Raw genomic sequence first — 21193 nt, forward strand, 5'->3', positions numbered from 1 at the left:
GCTTTTCAAGGTCTATAAAAATTGTATTGGAATTTTGATGGATATTGCATTGAATTGGTAGATTGTTTTTGATGAAATGGCCATTTTCACTATGTTAATCCTGCCTATCCATAAGCATGGAGATCTTTCCATCTTCTGATACCTTTTTCAGTTTCTTTCTTCATGGACTTGAAGAAAGTCATGCAGATCTTTCACTTGCTTGGTTAGAGTCACTCCAAGATATTTTATATTATTTGTGACTATTGTGAAGGATGTCATTTCCCTAATTTCTTTCTCAGCCCATATATCCTTTGTGTAGAGGAAGTCTACTGATTTATTTTTATATCCAGCCACTTTGCTGAAGTTGTTTGCCAGCTGAAGGAATTCTCTGGTAGGATTTTTGCTCATATATACTATCATATCATCTGCATATAGAGATAATTTGACTTCTTTTCTAATTTGTATCTCTTGATCTCTTTTAGTTGTCTTATTGCTCTGGCTAGAACTTTAAGTACTATATTGAATAGATAGGGAGAGAGTGGGCAGCCTTTTCTTGTCCCTGATTTTAGTGGAATTGCTTTTAATTTCTCTCCATTTACTTCAAGTATGTTCATAGAAGCTTTATTCATAGTAGCCAGAAACAGGAACAACCTAGATGTCCCTCAACTGAAGAATGGATAAAGATGTGGTACATCCACACAATGGAATATTATTCAACTATGAACATGAATTTTGCAGGCAAATGGATGGATCTTGAGAATATCATCTTGACTGAGATAACCCAGTCCCAAAAGAACATGCATGGTATGTATTCACTTATAAGTGGATATCAGCCATAAAATATAGGATACTCATGCTACACTTCACAGGTCCAAAGAAGCTGAACAAGAAGGAAGGTACAAGCAAGGATGCTTGAATCTCACTGAGAAGGGTGAATAAAATAGTCATAGGAGGCAGATGGAGGGAGGGACCTGGGTGATAGAGGAAATGAGAAGGGGAATAGGGAGGGGTTCAAGATCAGGTGTGGGGAGGGACAGGAGTGATGGCCAGATGGCCATGAGAATGAATGGAAATCTGCAACTGACAAGGGTGGGGAGTAGGGGGCATCTCCAGGAAGAGACAGAGACCTAGGATAAGGGAGGCACCCAAGAGTCAGTGGAGGTGACCTTAGCTGTGATTCACAGCATTTGGGGATATGGAACCTGAAAAGGCTACCTCCTGCAGTCAGGCAGGAACCCCAGTAGAACAATAGGAACGCCAACCCGCACACAAAACATTTGGCCCAAAATTTATCCTGTCTACAAGAAATGCAGGGATGGGGTTGGAGCAGAGACTAAGGGAGTCACTATCCAATAACTGGCCCAACTTGAGACTCACCCATGGGCAGGCACCAATCCCTGACACTATTAATGGTACTCTGTTATGTTTGCAGACAGGAGGCTAACATGGCTGTCCTATGAGAGACTCCACCCAGTAACTGACTCAGACAGATGCAGATACACACAGCTAAAGAGTGGATGGAGCTTGGGGACTCTCAGGGAAGGATAGGAGAAAGGATTGCAGTCCCTTAGGGTATAGGAACTCCACAGGAAGACCAACAAAGTCAACTAACTTGGACCCCTGGGACTCTTAGAGACTGAACCACCAACCCAAGAATGTACAGGGGCTGGAATTAGGCCTCCCTGCACATAAGTAACAGATGTGCAGCTTGGTCTTCACGTGGGTTCCGAATAACTGGAGTAGGGGCTATCCCAAAAGCTGTTGCCAGTACGTGGGATATGTTTTATATAGTCTAGCCTCAGTGGGAGAGGATGCACCTAGCCTCACAGAGACTTGATGTACCAGGGTAGCAGGGTGTCGGGGGGATATGCAGGGGTTCCTGGCAGGGGAGCAGTAAATGGGATATAATGTGAATAAGTAAAAATGATGATGATGATGATGATGATGATGATGATACGATGATGGAGAAGGGGGAGGAGGAAGAGGAGGAGGAGGAGAAAAGGAGAAGGAGAAGGAGAAGGAGAAGAAGAATTACTTGAATAAAAAAATCCATACTCAGAGGATAAAAGGAGCAGTGCTGACTATGTTACCGCACTTCCAAGTTGGCACACTGCTGCACACAACTATCCCAGGTTCCTGCAGTCGTTACAGAGGGAGGAGAGAATCAGAGGTAAACTTAGGCTCCCCACCGTTCTTGGATCCTTTATGAGTGGCACTCTATGGTCTTGTCTCATGAATGCCAAGGCTCAAGTGGAGAACAGAGGTGGGCTCACAGAACCCAGCATGCAGACCTTAGCAGTAGCTTTGCACTCATATCAACAGGGAGACAAGCCAAGGCATCACTCTGTAAGCAGTTGGCAGGTCTCCTTGGCTCACGCCTGTCTGGCTTCCACATCTAACCTTAATGCTCACCTTGAAACCTCCCCCAGGATAGAGAATAGGGCCAATCTGATCATTCTTCAAAAAGGGAATATCTGTCCCTGCCCAAGCCCATTCCTCAGTCTTTAACCCAACCAAATGCTACCCTTCCTAGCGTTTGGAAAGCAGAGCCAGAGAATCAAGTAACCATAGTGGGAACATCTAACTTTGACCAGGCCCAGTGGTGAAGCAGCCATTATATCCAGTCTTGGTGCACTGCTTGTGGAAGCCCCCCCCCCTCTCTCCATAGAAAGCCAGAGACAGTGCTGAGCCTTGGAACCCAACCATTCCCTACGCAGCCTCAGTCCCTGAATGGTGAAGCAGCAGTCTGATACAGTCCGACTGCATTGACTGGATTACCTTTCATACTGTAGACTGACTTCAACTTACAGCCCAGCTCAACTAGAGAACACAAGAGCCAAGTCTACAATGGCTAGGTTGTGAACCACTAACTAGCACAGCAGGAATCAAAGGCAAGATCAAATGGCGAGGATGTGCCAGCGTCAAAGAACACAAGCAGAGGCTGGAAAGAGTCGCTGTTTCTTTCCCTGCACAGGTGTCCACGACAGAACACACGAGGTTGGCACTAGAACACCACTGAAGGAAATAATGACATTGTAAAAGGTAAACTCTGAAGAAATGGACATAAGTGAACTGATGAATCCAGAACAGTTCCCTTAAAGAGATAAAGAACCACACAAAGATTCAGATGCAAAATTAAACGGTTTGTTGAAATTTTTAAAATCATTCTGAATTGCGGTTGAATGGCCTGCTAAGTCCATTTAGGTCAAAGGTGTCCAATCCTGTGATGAAAAGAAGTGGCAAGCGTGGTATTTTCTGCTTGTTCCAATTCTTAAAGCAAAGGCTTTATCTGTCCCTGTAGGAAATGTTAGCTGTAGGCTCTTCATAAAAACCCTTTATTATGTAGGGTGCGTGGTTCTTTATCTAATCTGTTGAGAGTTTTCTTAATGAAAGTATATTTATTTTTAAGATATGTTTTAGTCACATCGAGCGAAAGAATAAGGTATTTCTAGTGGATAAACAATATGAAATTAGTGGTGAAATAGAAATAAGAAAACTAGAGCCCCTATGAATAGAGAATACAATAATCGAGCTAAATGTTTTACTAGAAGACATCAGTCACAGACTAGTCAGAGAAAGCATCAGTGGATGTAAAGGTAGAAGATTTGAAATTATGTAGCCAGATAAGTGCAAGGAGAGCCAGGAGCTCGTACGGTGGGTACCACATTACAGAGTTCAATCCCAGAAATTCAGGTAAAGAGCCAGGTTAGGTGGCATGTATCTGTAATCTCAGAATCCCTAGAGTGAGCTGGGAAGTTCATGTGCTAGCTAGCCTGGGTACACAACATGGCAGAAACAAGACAATTCCTGTCTCCCTGAAGAAAGGCAATGAGGGGAAAAGAATAATCACACCTGTAATACCAGCTGCCTGCCTGAGGCGGGGGAAGAAAAGGAGGATGGAGGGATAGAAAGTGGAGGAAAGGGAGAAGACTGGAAGAAAAGAAGAAAAAGGGAGGAAGAAGAAAGAGGAGGAAGAGGAAGGAGGAAGAGAAGGAAGGAGGGAAGAGGAAGAGGAGGAGGAAGGAGGAAGAAGAGGAGGAGAAACGAGGAAGGGACATCCTACCCGTGTTTCAAAACTGGTACCTACCACGACTTACCTATTTCCCGTCGACAGGAGTCCTTTTGCTCTTCAGACTCCTCCTTGAAGTCGACCTGCACTGTCATGTTTCCCCACTTGACATTTGCATGTATTTCCTTCAGGCAATTATGAACATGTGCTCAAGAGCATAGCACTATTGTCCAGGTCAATGTTACTGAAAAGACCTACGCTTAGGCAGGGCGGGCTCATCTTCCCAGGCTTCCGTTTCATGGAGGGCAGAAGCCGTGAGACGTATCTTCCGGTGCTAGGCAGCCGGTGTTCATGTGCTCCCTGTCCTGAATGGTATTTCTCTATCAAAATTTGTTCTCCAATTAATCCTGAGGACTGAGTATAAATAATCATGAGAGCATTCTATGGTACAATACAGTCCTTTGCACTCTCCTGAAGCGATGGCAATCTCCCAGCCTGAGGGGCGAACTTTTGGGATTGAAGCACTCCTGCTTTCCAAGAGAGGGAAACCCACACTGCACAGTACTTCCCAGAGGCTGTGTTGAGGGTCATGACACCTCACACACTGCTTCCTTCTTAGTTAGCCAAAGAACTGAGACCCCATTTTTCCACCTCCCCATAATTAACATCTATATCTTAAAAACTGATTTAGATTCCAGAATGAGGAACAAAAGAAACCAGTCTCTAGACACAGATGGAGAGACCCACCCACCAGCCCACCAGTCCAGTGGGAAGGGCCTCAGGCATGGGGCCACTGGAAATTTGGCCAAACAGAATTATTGTTCCATTCTCTGCTTTCAACTCCCATTCTCGTGGGATCCAAACAGTGCTGCTCTATCATTATTGGGCTGCATTGCTCCAAGGCGCTCACAATGCCAAAGCATTGGATGCAGAGCCAGGGAAACACTTCGGCATTCTCTGGCTCACCAGGAAGACTCAGATCAAGATGTCACCAGCAGTGGCTGCCCGGGGTCCCATCTTCCTGAAGGAGAAGCCCCACAAACCCCTGCATCCAAGACTCCAAGAGTCATAGATGGGTAACAAGCACCACCCTTCAGAAAAGACCTGTTGCCCTTTTCCATTCCCAGCCCAGGAAGATGCATCTGGGAGTTTAAAAGTCAGGGTGTGGAGGGAGGAGGCGTTAGGCTTGGTTTCTTAAGGGCTATGATGTGTCAAGTACCTCAAAGTGTGTGGTTTTGACAACAGAAGTGTATTGTCTGAAACTTCTAGAAGCCAGAACTCCCGGATGGAGGTTTGTCCCTCTGAGGACTGTGAGGAGAATCTATTCTAGGCAGCTTCTGCAGCCTCTGAAGGGTTCTCTGGCAATCATTGGCATTCCTTGGTTTGTACATCACCACAACCTCAGCCTTCAACATTACATGGTGTTTTCTCTGTTTGTGCCTGTCTCTAGATTTCTCCTTTTTATGAGGATACTAATCATACTGGGGGTGGGAGGACTAGTCATACTGGAGGGGGGCCCACCCTACTGCTGCATGACCTCATCTTAAATAATTAGATCTCCAACGGTCTCATTTCCAAAGAGGTTCCATACTAAGTCCTGGTGTTAGGAATTCAATAGTAAGGATTTGGGAAGATGCCTTTATCTTGAAAGCAAGCAGTCCAGGGAAAAAGAAATCCCCCTTCCCAAAACCCTGCTCTTTTTCAGGATTTTTCTTCAAACATTCTTAGCTATTCTCTAAAAAAAACATTATTGTCCTAGGAATCTAAAGCAATGGTTCTCAACCTTTGTGAGTTGTCAAAGGACCCCCTGTGAGTGTCAAAGGACCATTTTATAGGGGTTGTCTAAGACCATCAAAAATAGATATTTACATTACAATTCATAATGGTATCAAAATTAGACTTATTAAGTAGCAATGAAAATAATTTTATGGTTGGGGGCCACCACAGCATGAACTGTATTAAAGGGCTGCAGTGTTAGGAGGGTTGAGGACTACTGATCTAAGGGTCCTGAGTTCCAGAGCAAGAGCCCTTCCTTCTATTCTTGACCCTGTTCTATTTCTCCTCTCTCCTAAGGTGTGCAATAAACAATAGCTTCGTCACTTGTATCTAGCAAGGGTGAATGGAAGAAAAATCAATAAATTATCGATATTCTGAGATTCCGTCCTTCACAATAAATATGTACACCTTTTCCTGTAGTGTTGAAGAGGGAGATCAAGGCTAGAAACTCTTGGAGTTATACAGAGCACTTGACTTGCCAGATGTGTCCCCTTCGGACACAAGAGTGGCAATCAGTCCTTCCCAGTAGGAGGTATGAAGAGAAGAAACAGATTTCTGAAAAAGACATTTATTTTAAAATTTGTACATAATCTTTGGATAATTTAGAATCAATAGGTATGTTTTTAAAGTTTCTGACACAAACCCTGAACCAAGAGCAACGATATATTTGATTGGCAGAAAGAATCAAGAGGATCCTGCATTTAGGATGCATAGATGGCTACTGACGTCAGTGCCCACGTAGAAGACACTTTCCTGTAACATTCAGTCACTTAAACCACCTCACCAAACTAACAGTGATGCCCTCATCACTCCGTGGCCCACCTTACTCACAAAGAGCACAGAGAAAGTCTAATAGACATCAGAATCATATTATACTTATTAATTTATTCCCCCCACATTAATAAGAATTAAAAACTAGAATCTACCCAGTGTAGTCTCCATCTCTAATGTACCTCTTGCTGACAGAAGGAACATCAACTTCCTGGCCACTCCATCCACAGTCCTAATGCCTTATAATGAGCGTGTGAGATCAGAAGAAGTGAGCCAGGAATTCTCTAGATTTATTCCACACAGCGGCCAAGCAGCTCAATGCTCTGTGCACCCCCAACCCCAGCACAAATAGACCTGGGGTGCAGGCAACAAGATAGTAGGCCCCTGCATATTGCAAATGATGCAGTTGTCTCACAACAGAAAGAATGTCCTGTTCCTCTCCACTGCCCTCCCTTGTAGCAAGGCCCAGCACGGGTGTGATCACCTGGTAGGTTCTTCATAAGGAAACAGGAAGGACAGCAGGGTACCTACTTCCTATACACTGTGGTCACAGCCCAGCCACGCGCTTTCCAGTGGTTCTCATACATCACAGCCATGTTTTCCTGTTGTCCCCACACAGCCCTGTGAGGTAGGATTGTCACCCCCATTTTACAGATACAGAAACAAAGTGGCACAGTGAGGAAGTGAGAGGTCAACCTGGAAACCCAGGGCTTTTCACTCCGGGCTTTCTATTGCCCGAATAAGGCAAGGGGTCAGCAGTAAACAAGTTTCTGAGCTCTAAGACAGTGGGGTCTGCAGCTTGAAACACTGAAGCCCTGTGAGAACACAGGCCAGCCTTGAGAATCGAACAGATTGTGTCTTAGTAGCCTTGGTTCAATAGCATTAATTTTGACCATAGGTTATTGAACCACTCCACATCAGAGGCTAGGTAGCCCACTGGGGCTTCCCACCTGGTAGAGAAATCTCAGAAAATCCTTGTGAGGGTATGCTTGCCAAACAGGGTGGGTGCTTCCTGCCCAGAAACCAGGAAGAGCAGGGCAATCTGTGATCACACACTTCAACCCTTGGGAAGAATCATTTATGATTAAGATTCTAACCTAAGTCCCAGGAAACATACTCCCCATGCCCTGAGAGACCTTTCATGGGGTGCCCCTAAGGTCAGGGAAAGTTGGGGTATTTGTCAAACAGAAAAAGATTAAAATTCGAGAGGGGAGCCTGCTGTAGGGGAGAGTAACAATAGCAATTAGGAGAAGGTTTGGGAGTAGACATTTAAAAAAAATAAAAGAAGAACCCCAGTCTATCTGACTAACCTGCTGTCTACTGTGGGGCAGCACTTGGTGGTAGGGACTTCCTAACAAAAACTCCTTGGGCCTCCATGTTCTAACAGGCCATACAGAATATAACATCAATGATAAAGGGGAAAATGAAAAGAGATCTTCTGACGCAGAAGGTGTGTATCCCTTCTTCCTCCAAGAGCTTCCCCAGTGCCGCAGCTCTACAAGAACACAGTAGAGCTGGCCCCTCCTGGGTGTACAGACAACAGGCTCTTAGGGAGGAGCACACGGAATGTTTGCATTTTAGCTGCCTGTTGGGTGTCTCTCTCGTCCATTCAGGTGATCAGGCTGGAGACAGATGGGAGGTTTTGTACCTTTCATCTCCACAGGGAGTTGGAAGTGGGCTACCCAAAGTCCTTTGCTCATAAGCACCCAGGATTAAGGATCAGCCTAGCCAGACAGGGTGACAACAGGACTATGTCCCCAAGGGAGTGCCCTTGGGAGCACCTTGACTCTGGAGTAACTGAGTAGGCTTCCCCATCCTGCCCCAATTATTTTTCTCCCCTCCCTGAAGCCACCCTGCATCTGACACAAATCATGATCTGGGAGAATTTCTTTCGGATGTGAAATCAATACCTAGGGAGAGACTTCAAGCCACAGAGGGTGCTGCCTTGCGAGGATGACATCATCCAGTTGGAGAAAACAAAGTCTAGTTTTCGCAACCCTGGTGAGAAATGTGGATCTTTCCCTACCCATGCAGAAGGAGAGGAGGACGCTGTCTAGGAGGAATGAGTGTGGCAAGAATCTGGACTCCCATCCTCGGTGGCCCCAGGGAGGCAGGCTGGAGGCCCCAGAACTCTTGCCAACAAAATTCCCTAGAGCGCAGGAAGCAGGCTGGGCCTGTTGAATAAAAACACTCCTTCAAGCAGCGGTAACCAGGAGAGTAGCCATAAAATGACGTATGGAGAAGGATAAGGGTGCCTGGCTAGGTACTCAACAACGAATGTTCCGGAAGCCAGAAAGGGTGGCTTTCCCAAACAAATAAATGTCTTCATCTGTTCCCTCATTGAGATGCTTCACCATATTCTTCTCGAAGAGGAGCGGGTGGTAGGCACCCATCGTGCAAGCGCTGTCAAAGAACTTTTGGTGATAATAGCACACGTCCGTCTTGCGCTTGGATGGGAGGAACTCGTAAATATCTACCTGGTCACACAGCGTCATCATGATGATGATACCTGGAGAACGGAGCAGAGGTGAAACATGTTCAGCAACCACAAGCAGCCCAGACCTCTGCTCAGTAACTGCAGCTGCTTAGCACCTTGAATTTGGTGCAGTCAGTCACCCAGAGTTCTATCTGTTCTTATGATTCCCAGTCTGGGTTTTGCTGATAAGACAAGGCTGGCAGACTGGTCCACTTTATACCCCCAACACCAAGGCCAGGCCCTGGTACATGATGGATAAACCTACCACCACAGCAGAGGATTAACGGACCCAGTCAGTGAATTTATCAATGGAGTAAGTAAGCTACAGAAACCCAACATGACTGAGACAACAAAGCAAACAATGCTGTCACTTGTACTTAGCTCTTCCTGGCATTGCTTCACCCTGCCAAGGACTCATGGGGAATAATGAAGACGGCCTCATAGACTACCTGTAGGATGTAGTTCTGAGGAGAGATTTTTCTCCTTAGTTGGAATGAGACAAGAGGAGCCAAAGCATGGAGCACAGTGGTGCTATCCAGGGAGGCTGTGCAGCGAGACATGAACCCATGCAGGTACTGGGGACTCATCTGACCACCCAGACTTGACCCTGACAGGCTGAGTTGTCTTGTGCAGGAAACTATGCTTCTATGTGCCTCAGTCGATCCCAAGAGGGAGCCCTGTGTAATGCTTTACTTGTGGGTTATTGCTGGAGTTAAACGAGATCTCAGCAGAAAGAGTCCTCTTCAGTAAGGCTTAATACAAGCTATCTAAAATGGAGCAGTTCCTAACCGAGAGCTAAGCTACAGACTGTAGGAGCAGCTCTGTTCTAGAAGAATCACATGCTGGAAAAACACGTTTGCCTTCTGCTTATTCCTAACTCAATGAGGGGGAAAGGCCTGGCTGACTCGGGCACTACAGAAGCACCTCTAGGAATGACAGGTGGGGACACTTCTCAGTAAGGCCTGAGCACACTGGTGACGGGAGAGGGATAGGTATGGCAGGGGCAATGCAGACAGTAGCAGAGCACTGGGGCAACAGGAAGTGTGTTCCTCAGCATGTCACCTGCTGCTGCTCTTAAAGCGTCCAGGAAGAACCCAGATGCACCTACCCGACTGCTGAAGCAGAGGGAGTGAAAGGGAAAACACACTGCAAGGGTCCCAATTTTTTTCACCCCTGCCTCTATTACTAGGGGAGCATTTGCCATGTCAAACCCACAGGGTAAGTGAAAGTCAGTTAGCCCTCTAGTATGGGAAGTAGACAGATAAGTTGCACAGTGGTGAGTGCTTGGAATCGTCTGGTTAAAGGTGCTCCACTACGGGTGCCCATGGAGGGAATGTCAATCCCTCTGCAGAGACAGCCTGCCCATTCATGCAAATGCCCCAGTGGTTCGTCCCAAGAGAAAAGGAGGGAAGGATGGACGGGCACTATGATCTGAGGGATGTGAAGAGGGCTTAAGAAGAGTGCCTTTGACCAGCATTCAATGCTCTTGTTCCTGTCCACCCCACATCTGCTTCCGGCTTCCTACATGGTCCCACACAGACAAGCTTGCCCGGGTTCTCTCACGGTTGTGATTAAAACATCTACAAAGCCAGGAGAGGCATGATTAACTTTCGTCAGGTTCCAAACATGACTCTGCAGGATGATGTTACCAATTCTATCCACATGTACATATGAAACTTTTGTTGTTGTTGTTGTTGTTGTTGTTGTTGTTTATTATAGTCTCTGGCACTGTGATTTTTTTTAAAGATGCTGCATTAAAATGTCACTCTCTGAATCGTAAGACAGGGTCTTGCTTACTCCATCCAAGGTCCTACCTTGTCTCTTCCTCCTCTTTGGCTTTAACTCCCTTACTTGCTCCCCCCGTCAGACGCTTTCTCCTCCACAGAAATCTCTCTGACCATCAGCTATAGGGGGCCTTCTCTCTTACAATAGGTCTGCAGTCTGCTCATTGTGGAGCAAACTGAATGTGGCCGTGGATGCCTGACTAAATTCCCTCGGCTGACACGTTAAGAATAAAAGTTACACCTTATTTGAGATAAGACTTAGTACAGTGTATAAGTAGAAAAGGCGTTCTGGTGAGTGAAGAAGACAGAAGAAGAAAGCCAGTCCTCTGCAAGACAAACGCAGGGCTGACTTTTCCACACACAGACTCACCCAGCATGCCGGAGGATGGGGGATTTGGCTGAATCAGATCTGCAGAGATTTCCTGAATGATGTCCCACAGTTCCCATGGCATCTGGGGCTTGAGGATATAAAATGGCTGGCTGGGGTTCAGCCTTCGGTAACTCTTATAGGTTTCGAAGAAATTGTAGTCTGGTTTCTGATACCACTGAAACAGAAGGAGGCCGTGTGCTCAGCAGAGAAACCTTACGCAGACATTCTTGCCAGAGGATCAGCCTTGTCTTGTGGACGATCCCAAACATCAAATCCCAACCCTTAGTGGGCAGTCTAGTCTGGGCCACGAGCAGAGCCTCCGATTATAGGACTGTTGGGATGGTGATCTTGAAAACATTTCAGAGCCATCAAGTCTGGGAACGGTATAATCTGAAAGGGGGTCTCTGCACCATCCAGGTTGTCTCTTATTTGTTTGTTTGTGTTTGTTTTTAAGCAGTTCTCACTATTTAACCAAGGCTGGCCTTCGGCTCCTGGTGTCAAGAGATCCTCCTGCCTCAGCTTCCCTAGTAGCCGGGACCATCACACCTAGGTACCCTTACTGTTAAAGGAGAGGAAACTGGAGAACAAGTTGTTGTATCTATGGGCTCAGAGTCCTTCGCTTGACTCATGCAGACCCGAGTTATAACTGATCAGAGGGAAGCAGTAGACTGGCGTGAGGACACTGGTGATAGCCACAGCTAGGAGCCATCAATGGACATTTAGGGACAAAACATACCAAGATCGGTGCTTTCTGCAGCTTCTATAAAGCCATTCTCCCTAGGTTTCTATAGCCCATGGTAAGAGACGCCACATATATAACCCACGTAGAGAACCAAAAGTGAGTAGACACTTCCAGAAGGCCTGAGAATCCAGCAGTCCCATGGCTCACATATTCCCTAAAAGAATCACCATTGCAGTTCTGTGCCACTGAGTTAGGAAACCAAGCACAGGTGACTTCTCCCATCTACACTCTGCTTTCCCATCTAAAACATGGGGGTGACCAGGCCTCCTCCTACTTCTTGATAGTGTTACAAGAGAGTGAAATGAGAGGAGTTTTAGACACTGCAAGTGAGGAGCAGAAAATGTGACGATGCAATTGATGAGGGTAACAGTAATTACTGTCACTTCCCACCGAGGTTCATCAGGTGCAAGTACAGCGAGGACCACATCCTGTTCCACAATATCTCCTACCCAGTCTCCGCCATGCCCAATACCCACCATTGCTGGAATTTGCACATGACCTTCCAGGGAAGGCAAGCACAGGCACTAGTTAGGATGGGGGAATTCTGAGTGTGCTAGTCCCCATGGAGTAGGCTGCCTAAAACTCAAACAGCCAGGAATGGCTCAAGTCACACACGACTTTAAAAACATAGCAACATGAGGAAACCTGAGGGCAGAAGGGTGACTCACTTACCTTTGGGATATCTGCATGATACACGGATGGGTCCCATACAATTAGGATTCCTTCGGTGTACAAACTGTCCTTGAGGAAGCGCTTTTCTGTGGTGACTAACTACAGTGAGAAAGAGAAAAGCTGTAATGTGAGCATTTGTGTGTAAATATTCAGCTTGTAATAACACCTGGTACATCATCGGGTTGGTACCCACTGAGGTCTAGAGCCCCATCAGGATCTAAAATGGTTGAGCACTTACCTTCAGTGGAAAGAAAGAAACCAAGCTAGGGTGAACTATATTAATGACAGCTGTCAGACATTGATTACAAAAGGTTTGTCAGACTCTGAGTCTAAAGGGCCACAGTGAAAAATGGTACAGAACCCTAATCCTAGAGCCATATTGTGATGGTTTGTATATTCTTGGCCCAGGGAGTGGCACTATTGGAAGATGTAGCCTTGTTGGAATAGGTGTGTCACTATGCTTGTGGGCTTTAATATCCTCTTCCTAGCTGCCTGGAAGCCAGTATTCTGTTAGCAGCCTTCAGATGAAGATGTAGAACTCTCAGCCCCTCCTACACTATACCTGCCTGGATGCTGCCACGTTCCTGTCTTGATGATGATGGACTGAACCTCTGAACCTGTAAGCCAGCCCCAATTAAATCTTGTCCTTCATAAGAGTTGCCTTGGTCGTGGTGTGTGTTCACAGCAGTAAAACCCTAACTAAGACACATACCTTGCCCAGGAGCAGAAGCAATAAAGATAATAATGGCTCATTTTCAAAGATGCCACTGGCTGGGGTCCAATGACAGACACACTGAGAATACTGGTGAAAGAGCTAGAGTTGGGACCAATCTGGGGCCAGCAGGAAAATTCCCACCACAAACCTCCGAAAACAAGGACCCCTCCCTTCCAGGAAGAAAAAAAGCTGGTTTAGTTCCTAGAACAGATGCAAGGCAAAATGTCACACAAAGCCACCTGACTCCCAAGTGAGAGTCTTAAATGGTACACAGAGTTGATTTGAAAGTTGTTTCGCTCCACCAAGTGCACATAGTACCCTGCCTCGTTACCACTGTTCGAATTCTGCCCCAATTGTTTGCAAGGTCTATGACTCCTGTTAGAGTCTGCTCAGGGTCCTCTCCCCTTGAAGTGCTTTTGTATCGATCACCGCCTCCTTGAGTCTCATTCAAGAGGTCCTGGAAGAGGTTCAGCTCGAACCTTACACTGGATCCCTGCTAGCGTCTGCCAGTCCAGCAACAGTCCCGCCCCGAATGACTAACAGCCATGCTTGTTGTCTAGTCACCTTGGACATGACAGGGTCATATATCTGATAAGCTTTAACTAAACTTGCCATAAAACTTAATGATGAGCCCACACCCTATTCATCTTTGGTAAGAAGTAAAAGAGCACGAGTGCCAGAGGGAAGGATAATCCCCAGTGACTACAGACATCCCCTCTTGATTACTCAATCAGTGAGGAAGGGAGGAAGAGACAGACACTCTGTGCTACAAACTATTCTCTGAACTCAGCCATTGTGCCTACCGCTCTGGGCAGATGCCTGGTCTTGCGAAATCCTAAAATAACAAACTATCCTGCTTTGGCTACTCTGGGTCTCCAATACTCATATTCTGAAGGGAGGGTCCTTAAGTCTCACGGGGCAAGTCAGAAACGTGGGATTTCAAATCATTAAATATAATTAAAGATCTACGGAAATCCTTCCAGCCATCCACAAAGTCTAGTGTTTGCTGTGATTACATTGTCTCCCACAGGAGCCAATACAGACCATAGTTTCTCTGTCACCAAGACAAGATCACGGTGGCTATGGCAGAGTACCAGAAGGCTGCAGCTCATGTGGAGGGACCAAGTATACTTAAAAAAATACACACTTCAGATGCAGGTTCCCACCGGGGTAAGGAGATGCTCATCTGCAACTGTGAGACTGAGCCAGAGCCCGACTCCCTATCCCACTCTGGCTGCAGATAAGCGATTAGCCTGTCTGGCTGAGAGCTAAGTGTGCCAACCTTGATGGGATGATTTTATAAACCAGAGAAAGAACTTTAAGCCAAAAACTGCATTTAGACTTAACAATTTCACTTTAAGGAACTTATCCTAAGAAAGAATCTACGATCAAAGGAATACATGCATGGAATCGTCGATTGAATTATATCTCAAAATAAGGAAAGTGTGGCAGTGGAAGACAGAAGATAAGACCTGGATACAAAAGGACCCAGGTCCATTCTTGTCTTCACCCCTAATACTTACTCTCTTCTCCCCAAATCAACTATTTTAAGTCTACCTCGTGAGCCAGCTCTGCCACTCCTTTGCATCTGCCCAAAGAACTCAGCATCCTAGTCCACCGACACCTGCCCGGCCACGTCCATTGCTGCTCTATCCACAATAGCTAGGAAACTGAAACAAGCCAGATGCCCTTCAGTTGATGAACAGACAATACAAACGACACAGATACACTTCCTCTTCAGCAGGGAAGAAAAACGAGAGCCCAAACATGGCAGGCAAACAGACAGGACTAGAAAAGATCATACCGAGTGAGGCAATCCATACCAGAACAACAAATATCGCATGTTCTCTCTTACTGGAGATTCCTAGCTCCACACCCGAGAGATGTAACGTAAGTATTACGGAACACACCGAGAACTTTGGAAATAGAACCCAGAGGCCCCTTGAGCTGGAAGTGACCTAAGTACCCTCTCCCTGAGGACAACCTTCATAGTAACAGAAGGTGCTATAAAAGTTCCCAAAGGTGAGAAGCCACCAACAGTCCCAGCTATGACACCTATGAACCGTATCAACTACCAGCATGGCACAATAACCCTAAGGGTAGAGTACACAGACCTGGGCGGTAACCAACAGTTCTCTAATTGGAATTAAGACAAGCTCAACGAGAGGGATGCCTTGCCTGGTACTGGAGACTTAGCTAAGTACTCAATGCTGGTGGTGCAGCGGGCCTTAGAGAAGAATCTACATCCCAACCACTACTTTATTAAACCTGCATAACCCCTAACTACAATCTAAACATTTGTCCTTACACCCACTGGTAAGGGCAGTCCTCTCCCCTCATCAAGGAAACTTTTCTTTGTAACAGATGAAGATCATTATAGAAAACACAACCATTCAAAATATGGAATTGAGGAGCCCAGTCCCAGTGGATACATCTACAAAACGCTACCACACCCAGGGCACAGGGAACATTGCAAAAGAGGGGGCAGAGAGAGTCTAAGAGCCAGAGGGCCAGGGAATTTGCTGTGAGATTGTACCTCCTAGTACTGTTAGAAACTGTACAGGTAAAGTCTCATCATGTGACTGCCCCAACATGAGCTCAACATGGATGACACCAGCAAACACGCCAGCCTGGACAGGAAAAGCTCAGGAGGCCTCAACCCTACAGGGAGAACTGCAGGCATCTGGAGCAGGAGGGTGATCCTCCCCAGGAGAGAGCACACCCATTGGTTGTCCAGTGCCAATCAGTCAGCCCAGAAAACACACATACAAGTGACATTATATGGACTCAGCAGAATACTGAGGAATGAGTGTGTGTGTGTGTGTGTGTGTGTGTGTGTGTGTGTGTGTGTGCATATAACTATTAGCAAAAAAAATGTCGTGGGTTTTAAGGAGACAAAGGAGGAGTACATATGGAGTTTTAGTGTGAGGGAAGGGGAAAACATTGTAATTAGATTGTAATCTCAAAAATAACAAAAAACAGGAGCTGCTTTAAGAATCAAAGGAAACCGGGAAAGAGAATAACATTTGAAATATCAACAAGAAATACCCAATTTAATAAAAGTGGTGGAAGAAAAAATAATCAAATCTGGGACATGAGTGAATAGGAAAGAAAAGTAGTCCAAAGGTTTAAAAGTGAGAATAGCTACGTCCCTTTAATATACAACACACACACACACACACACACACACACACACACACACACACACACACATATGTGTATACATATATACACACATTACATACACACACACTATGAGATCAACCATCAAAACACTCATCTCAAAGTTGATCTTGTCAAAACTGCATGGTGCATATGGCAAAAATAAAATTGAAAAGTGACTGAAAATGAGAGGAAGAAAATTACAATAGACCCCTCTTACCTCAGTCACCCTTGATAGGCCCCAGTCCTACATCACAGCATCATGGAATCACAGCATCATCGTATCCCTGCAGTGCCTGACAATGGCACAAAAGGGGTTCCATGTATGGTACAAAGCATGACAATGTCATGAACTCCCTATCCCCCCCATCACATGTGCACAGGAAGACTTGAAGAAGCCGGCTCCAATTATGGGATACAGAATGGAAGGACCGCCCACTCGGTTCCTGCCCACATTCCTATCTCTGTCAGCAGGATGTGCATACCAGGTAAGTATACATCAGTGTAATCATCCACAATGACTGATTTAAAATGCTACCTTCTCTTACCACTGCCCCCCCTCCAGTTAATTTTTTAGCATGCAAGGGAAGAGGCTAGCAGTGGCCTCATTTGACTTCTGCAGACTTTCCCAGCATCTGCAGCTTTACTGTCCTCAGAAATCCATCCAGCTTGAGAGGCTAGATGGCTAATCAAAACACTGATGTCACTCGTGCCATGCAAGACTTGTCGAGAGGTGTCAAAGTTGAGTTTGAAAGTTATCGTGGGAACACTGATTCTGCCTGAGGTTAACATGCCACACCAGAGAATTCCAGGACTGATCGGAGCACCATTTTATCAGTGAGTAAAGGGAAGTTCCAGAGAGAAGGCAGAGTGCTGTGAGAGGCTGAATTTAAGGCGGAGGTAGAAATGAAAGCTGAGGGCACCCTCCCACCAGGTGGTCAGCAGGAACACGTGACACTCTTACAAGTGCCAGGAATTCAGAGAAAGCACAGCGTCTTGTCCACATGGCAACCACTCACTCACCTGAACTGCTGGAGGCGAATGAAAAGGCATTCCAAGAGACCGGAGAGAGGTGAGAAATGGTAGATTTGAGAGCAGAAAGTAGCCAGGGCTGGGGTGTGCCAGAAAGAAAAGGGACAAGCTATCAAGCTGCACTGTACCCCTTTCCATGGCCCTCAAATGGCATGGTTCTGAACTATGCACATCCACTCCCACCAGGTGATGTTCAAATGTTACCTCAAGGAAAGAATCCCTGAGACCTCTGGGGGTATGGGGATGTGGCAGTGTGACTTCCTGCCCCACTTCCTCCATAGCTATCCCTGTGGTCTAGGTAGACTTATTCCTCATCTCTAGGTCTAGATGTCTTGTACACACACACACACACACACACACACACACACACACACACACACACACACACCCCACATCCTAGCAGGCCTTGCCTAAGGAACCAACCACTGTAGGGAAGGGCAAGGCTTTGCACTGAGGCGCCTGCACTTCTCTTGCAAGGCAGCATGACTTGATTCAAAGGCTCGAGATGGGCGAGGCATGAAACCATGATGAGGAGACTCAGACATGCCCACAGCAACGGAGCTTTGATGAGCATTTATCACGAAAGGTTATTCCAGGCACATAGGTGTTGCTGTTCAAAGCAATCTTCAACTATAAAGTGACAGATATTAATAATAGAAAACAAGTAAAGAACATGAACACAAACACACACACACACACACACACACACATACACATACACACACACAAAATGACACAAAATGGCAGGGGGGTTACTCATCTGTGACTGCACAGAACTCCGCTGTCCAGCCTTTACCTCTGACTAGTTGGGATGCTTTTCTCCCTAGAACACTTTCTCTTCTGTAGGGCTGTGCCCCGTCCTATTGAAATGATGCAAACCTTATTCACAGTGTGTCTGTATTTAGAGCCAGGGCGTTTAGGGAGACTCTGGGGGTTAAATGAGGCCATAGGGTGGAACCGTCATCCACTAAGTGTGATGTCCTCACCAGAGAAAGAGACACTGGGGCGTTTGTGTACGGGAAGAAAGGCCAAATGAGATCATAGTAAAAAGCTGGCTGTCACCAGAAACCAACTGTGATGCCACCATCAGCTGGGTTCCTGGCCACCATGACTTTGAGAAAATAAGCTTCTGTGGATTTTATTATGCGGTATTCTGCAATTGCTGTTTCAGCTGACTAAAGTATCCTATGTGTACATGCATGAGTATGCTTTGTGGGATATAATAATAGACATGAAGGTATATCTGAACATTAAAGAAGAACTCTAAGTGCTTGAAGCTGTGAGATAAAAGCATATGTGAATCCATACCCCTGTGTGTAGATGAACATGTACAAACATGTATAAACTATATATATACACCATGTACACCTATTAATGTATGCATGTAAACATGTACACACAAACGTCTATAAATATGTATACATGTATGTGTTTTGTGTGTGTATACATGCGTGAACATGTATATATGTGTATATGCTGCACATGTTGTGAATGTAAATATGTATGTTTCTTAGCTCAACCTGCTCCAAGGATGGAGAATCAGTGCTACTCCGTCAGGAGTGAGCACACCAGTGATGGAGCTTGGTTTCTGGGACGACTTTTCACTAAAAAAAGAGCCTGCGAGTTTAAAGGAAACAGAAGAAAACCACGGATCGGTCCCTATGCAAGCAAGACAACACAAGGAAAGTAAGTTTTCTGAACTTTCAGTGCCCCTGAATAATGCCCCCAGTTCTTCATAGGGGAATTAAATCTTTAGCTGTTTCCTGAATTCAGGGCTCTGCTCTGATCTAAATAACACATTTTCTCTTAGGTTCTGGTCCTGCAAACAAACGGTCACGCCCAGTGTGTATGTCTAGGGCCTAGTGTCTATGTCTTGGCCCTAGAGACTTCTAGGGCCAAGAGACTGAAGCGGGGAGTTCCTGGGTCTTTGTATTTCAAGGTAGAGTGGGAGGCCTGTGAACTTCACTTTAGGCGACTTCATATATTAATGTGCAGCATAAAGCCATCAACAGGGCCCAGGGGCAGCTACACTTGGCATTCATACAGCAAGGAGAAAAAAACCACTTGGGGGGGGGCAGTCCTTGCCTGAACAGTGTCTGGTTAGTAATTTGGGGTAACTGGCCAAGCTTTTGTCCCTCTGTCTTTCACCGCAGACACTTAGGCAAACAGGGTCAACTCGTTTCCTTAATTCTTATTTAGAGGCAAAGTCTCCCTGTGTTCCCTATGCTAGAGTTGAATGCCTAGGCTCAAGTGATCCTGCCTGCCTAGTGTAGCTGGGATTCCGTGTGTGTACTACCGTGCCTCCCTCCCACTCTTCACCGTGCAGTATTTACTAAGGAATTTATAACATCCAGTCTGTACAGTCACAACTAAATTAATAATGATGGGATACAAGCCCAGCAAACGCCCTGGAACGTGTCACTACACCAGAAAGCACAAAAGTGCTATAAAAAGAAAAAAGAAAAGGAAGAAAGAAAAAGAAATGTGAGGGTGTGCACATCGCAAGAAAAAATAAATAGAGCCGGAATGAAGAAGCCACCGCTGGACAGATCTGGAATAATTTGCCACAAATGGAATTCAGAAGAGTAATGAATTACAAGCCACTGAAAAGAATAACAAATGTTGAGTCCTTACCAAAAGAAGGAAGGGAAGGAGGGATGGAGGGGTGGCAGGCGCAAACTGTTTTGTTTGGACTGTAATAACCCGTTTCTTAACCTGTCCGTCACAACCTCACGTGGATTCGTGTATAACTGTGGGCGTGTGGCAATAAGGAAAGCTTGCAGAATGCACAACCACGAAATAATTCAAAAGCAAACACCCAAGGAATCTGAGGTGTTGGGGGGCTTCTCATCCATATTGTATTATAGGGTCTCCCTGCAGCCATAGGTCTGAACACAAAATATTTTGCAGAATAGGCTACCATGCAAAGCAAAGCCTAAACCCAAACCCAGGCTCAGATGCAAAACTACCGCATGCTACACACTGCAGCATGTCTGCTGAGCATTCCAAAGTTTTCTGCTCCTACAGAAGCATAATGGTTCAACAACAACAAATACTTTCAATTTAAAAAGAAGAAGCCTTGCTATAATGGGGCTAAAATATTAAAGGGGGCTTTGAAGATATTCACATTAAACACAATTAAAAGGACAAAGCTGCGGAATGCAGTATCTGTGTCTGAGTTAGAACCAAAAAGAACCTGTGATTTCCTACGACACACACCAAAGTGTTTAGGAATGGTATCTATCATGTGTACAACATGGTGATAATTACAGTACTCAAGGGCCCAAGTTTGAGTTTAGCCTGGGCTCTATACACAGAGAGATTCTGTCTTAAAACAATCGAATCAAATCAGTCAGTCAAGCCTTTCTCTTCTGGCCAACTCTGGTACCAGGAATGCATATGATGCTCTTATATGCATTCAACTAACTCTCAAACACATAACAATAAATCAACAACAACAACAACAACAACAACAATAATAATAATGCTTGGAATAAGCTTAACCAAATAAATGAAAGACTTTGACAATGAAAACTTTAAGGCATTCAAGAGAAATCGAAGAACATGCTAGAAGACAAGAAGAAGACCTCCCATATTTATGATGTGGAGAAATCAATACTGTGAAAACAGCCATCTTATGATTTAACACATCCCTCCCCTCACCAAATTCCTAGTGCCATTCTTCACAGAAATGGAACTAATTTT

The 21193-nt window shown here is 45.5% G+C and overlaps 1 protein-coding gene across 16 annotated transcripts in view; it reads right to left on the reverse strand.

Annotated features, from left to right (window-relative positions):
- Positions 1-6316: 6316 nt before the first annotated feature.
- St6gal1 (ST6 beta-galactoside alpha-2,6-sialyltransferase 1) overlaps positions 6317-21193 on the reverse strand; it is a 126505-nt gene continuing 111628 nt past the window's right edge. For 15 of the 16 annotated variants that reach the window (XM_087575469.1, XM_087575476.1, XM_087575470.1 and 12 more), the window contains 3 exon segments: positions 12580-12678; positions 11166-11340; positions 6317-9044 (listed from right to left, as the gene is read on the reverse strand). In XM_087575469.1, the coding sequence (XP_087431595.1) occupies positions 8803-9044; positions 11166-11340; positions 12580-12678 (516 nt within the window). In that variant the 3' untranslated portion in view covers positions 6317-8802. 16 annotated transcript variants of the gene reach the window in all.

Source organism: Rattus norvegicus, chromosome 11, assembly GCF_021556685.1.
Source record: "Rattus norvegicus strain SHRSP/BbbUtx chromosome 11, alternate assembly SHRSP_T2T, whole genome shotgun sequence".
Lineage (NCBI taxonomy): Eukaryota > Metazoa > Chordata > Mammalia > Rodentia > Muridae > Rattus > Rattus norvegicus.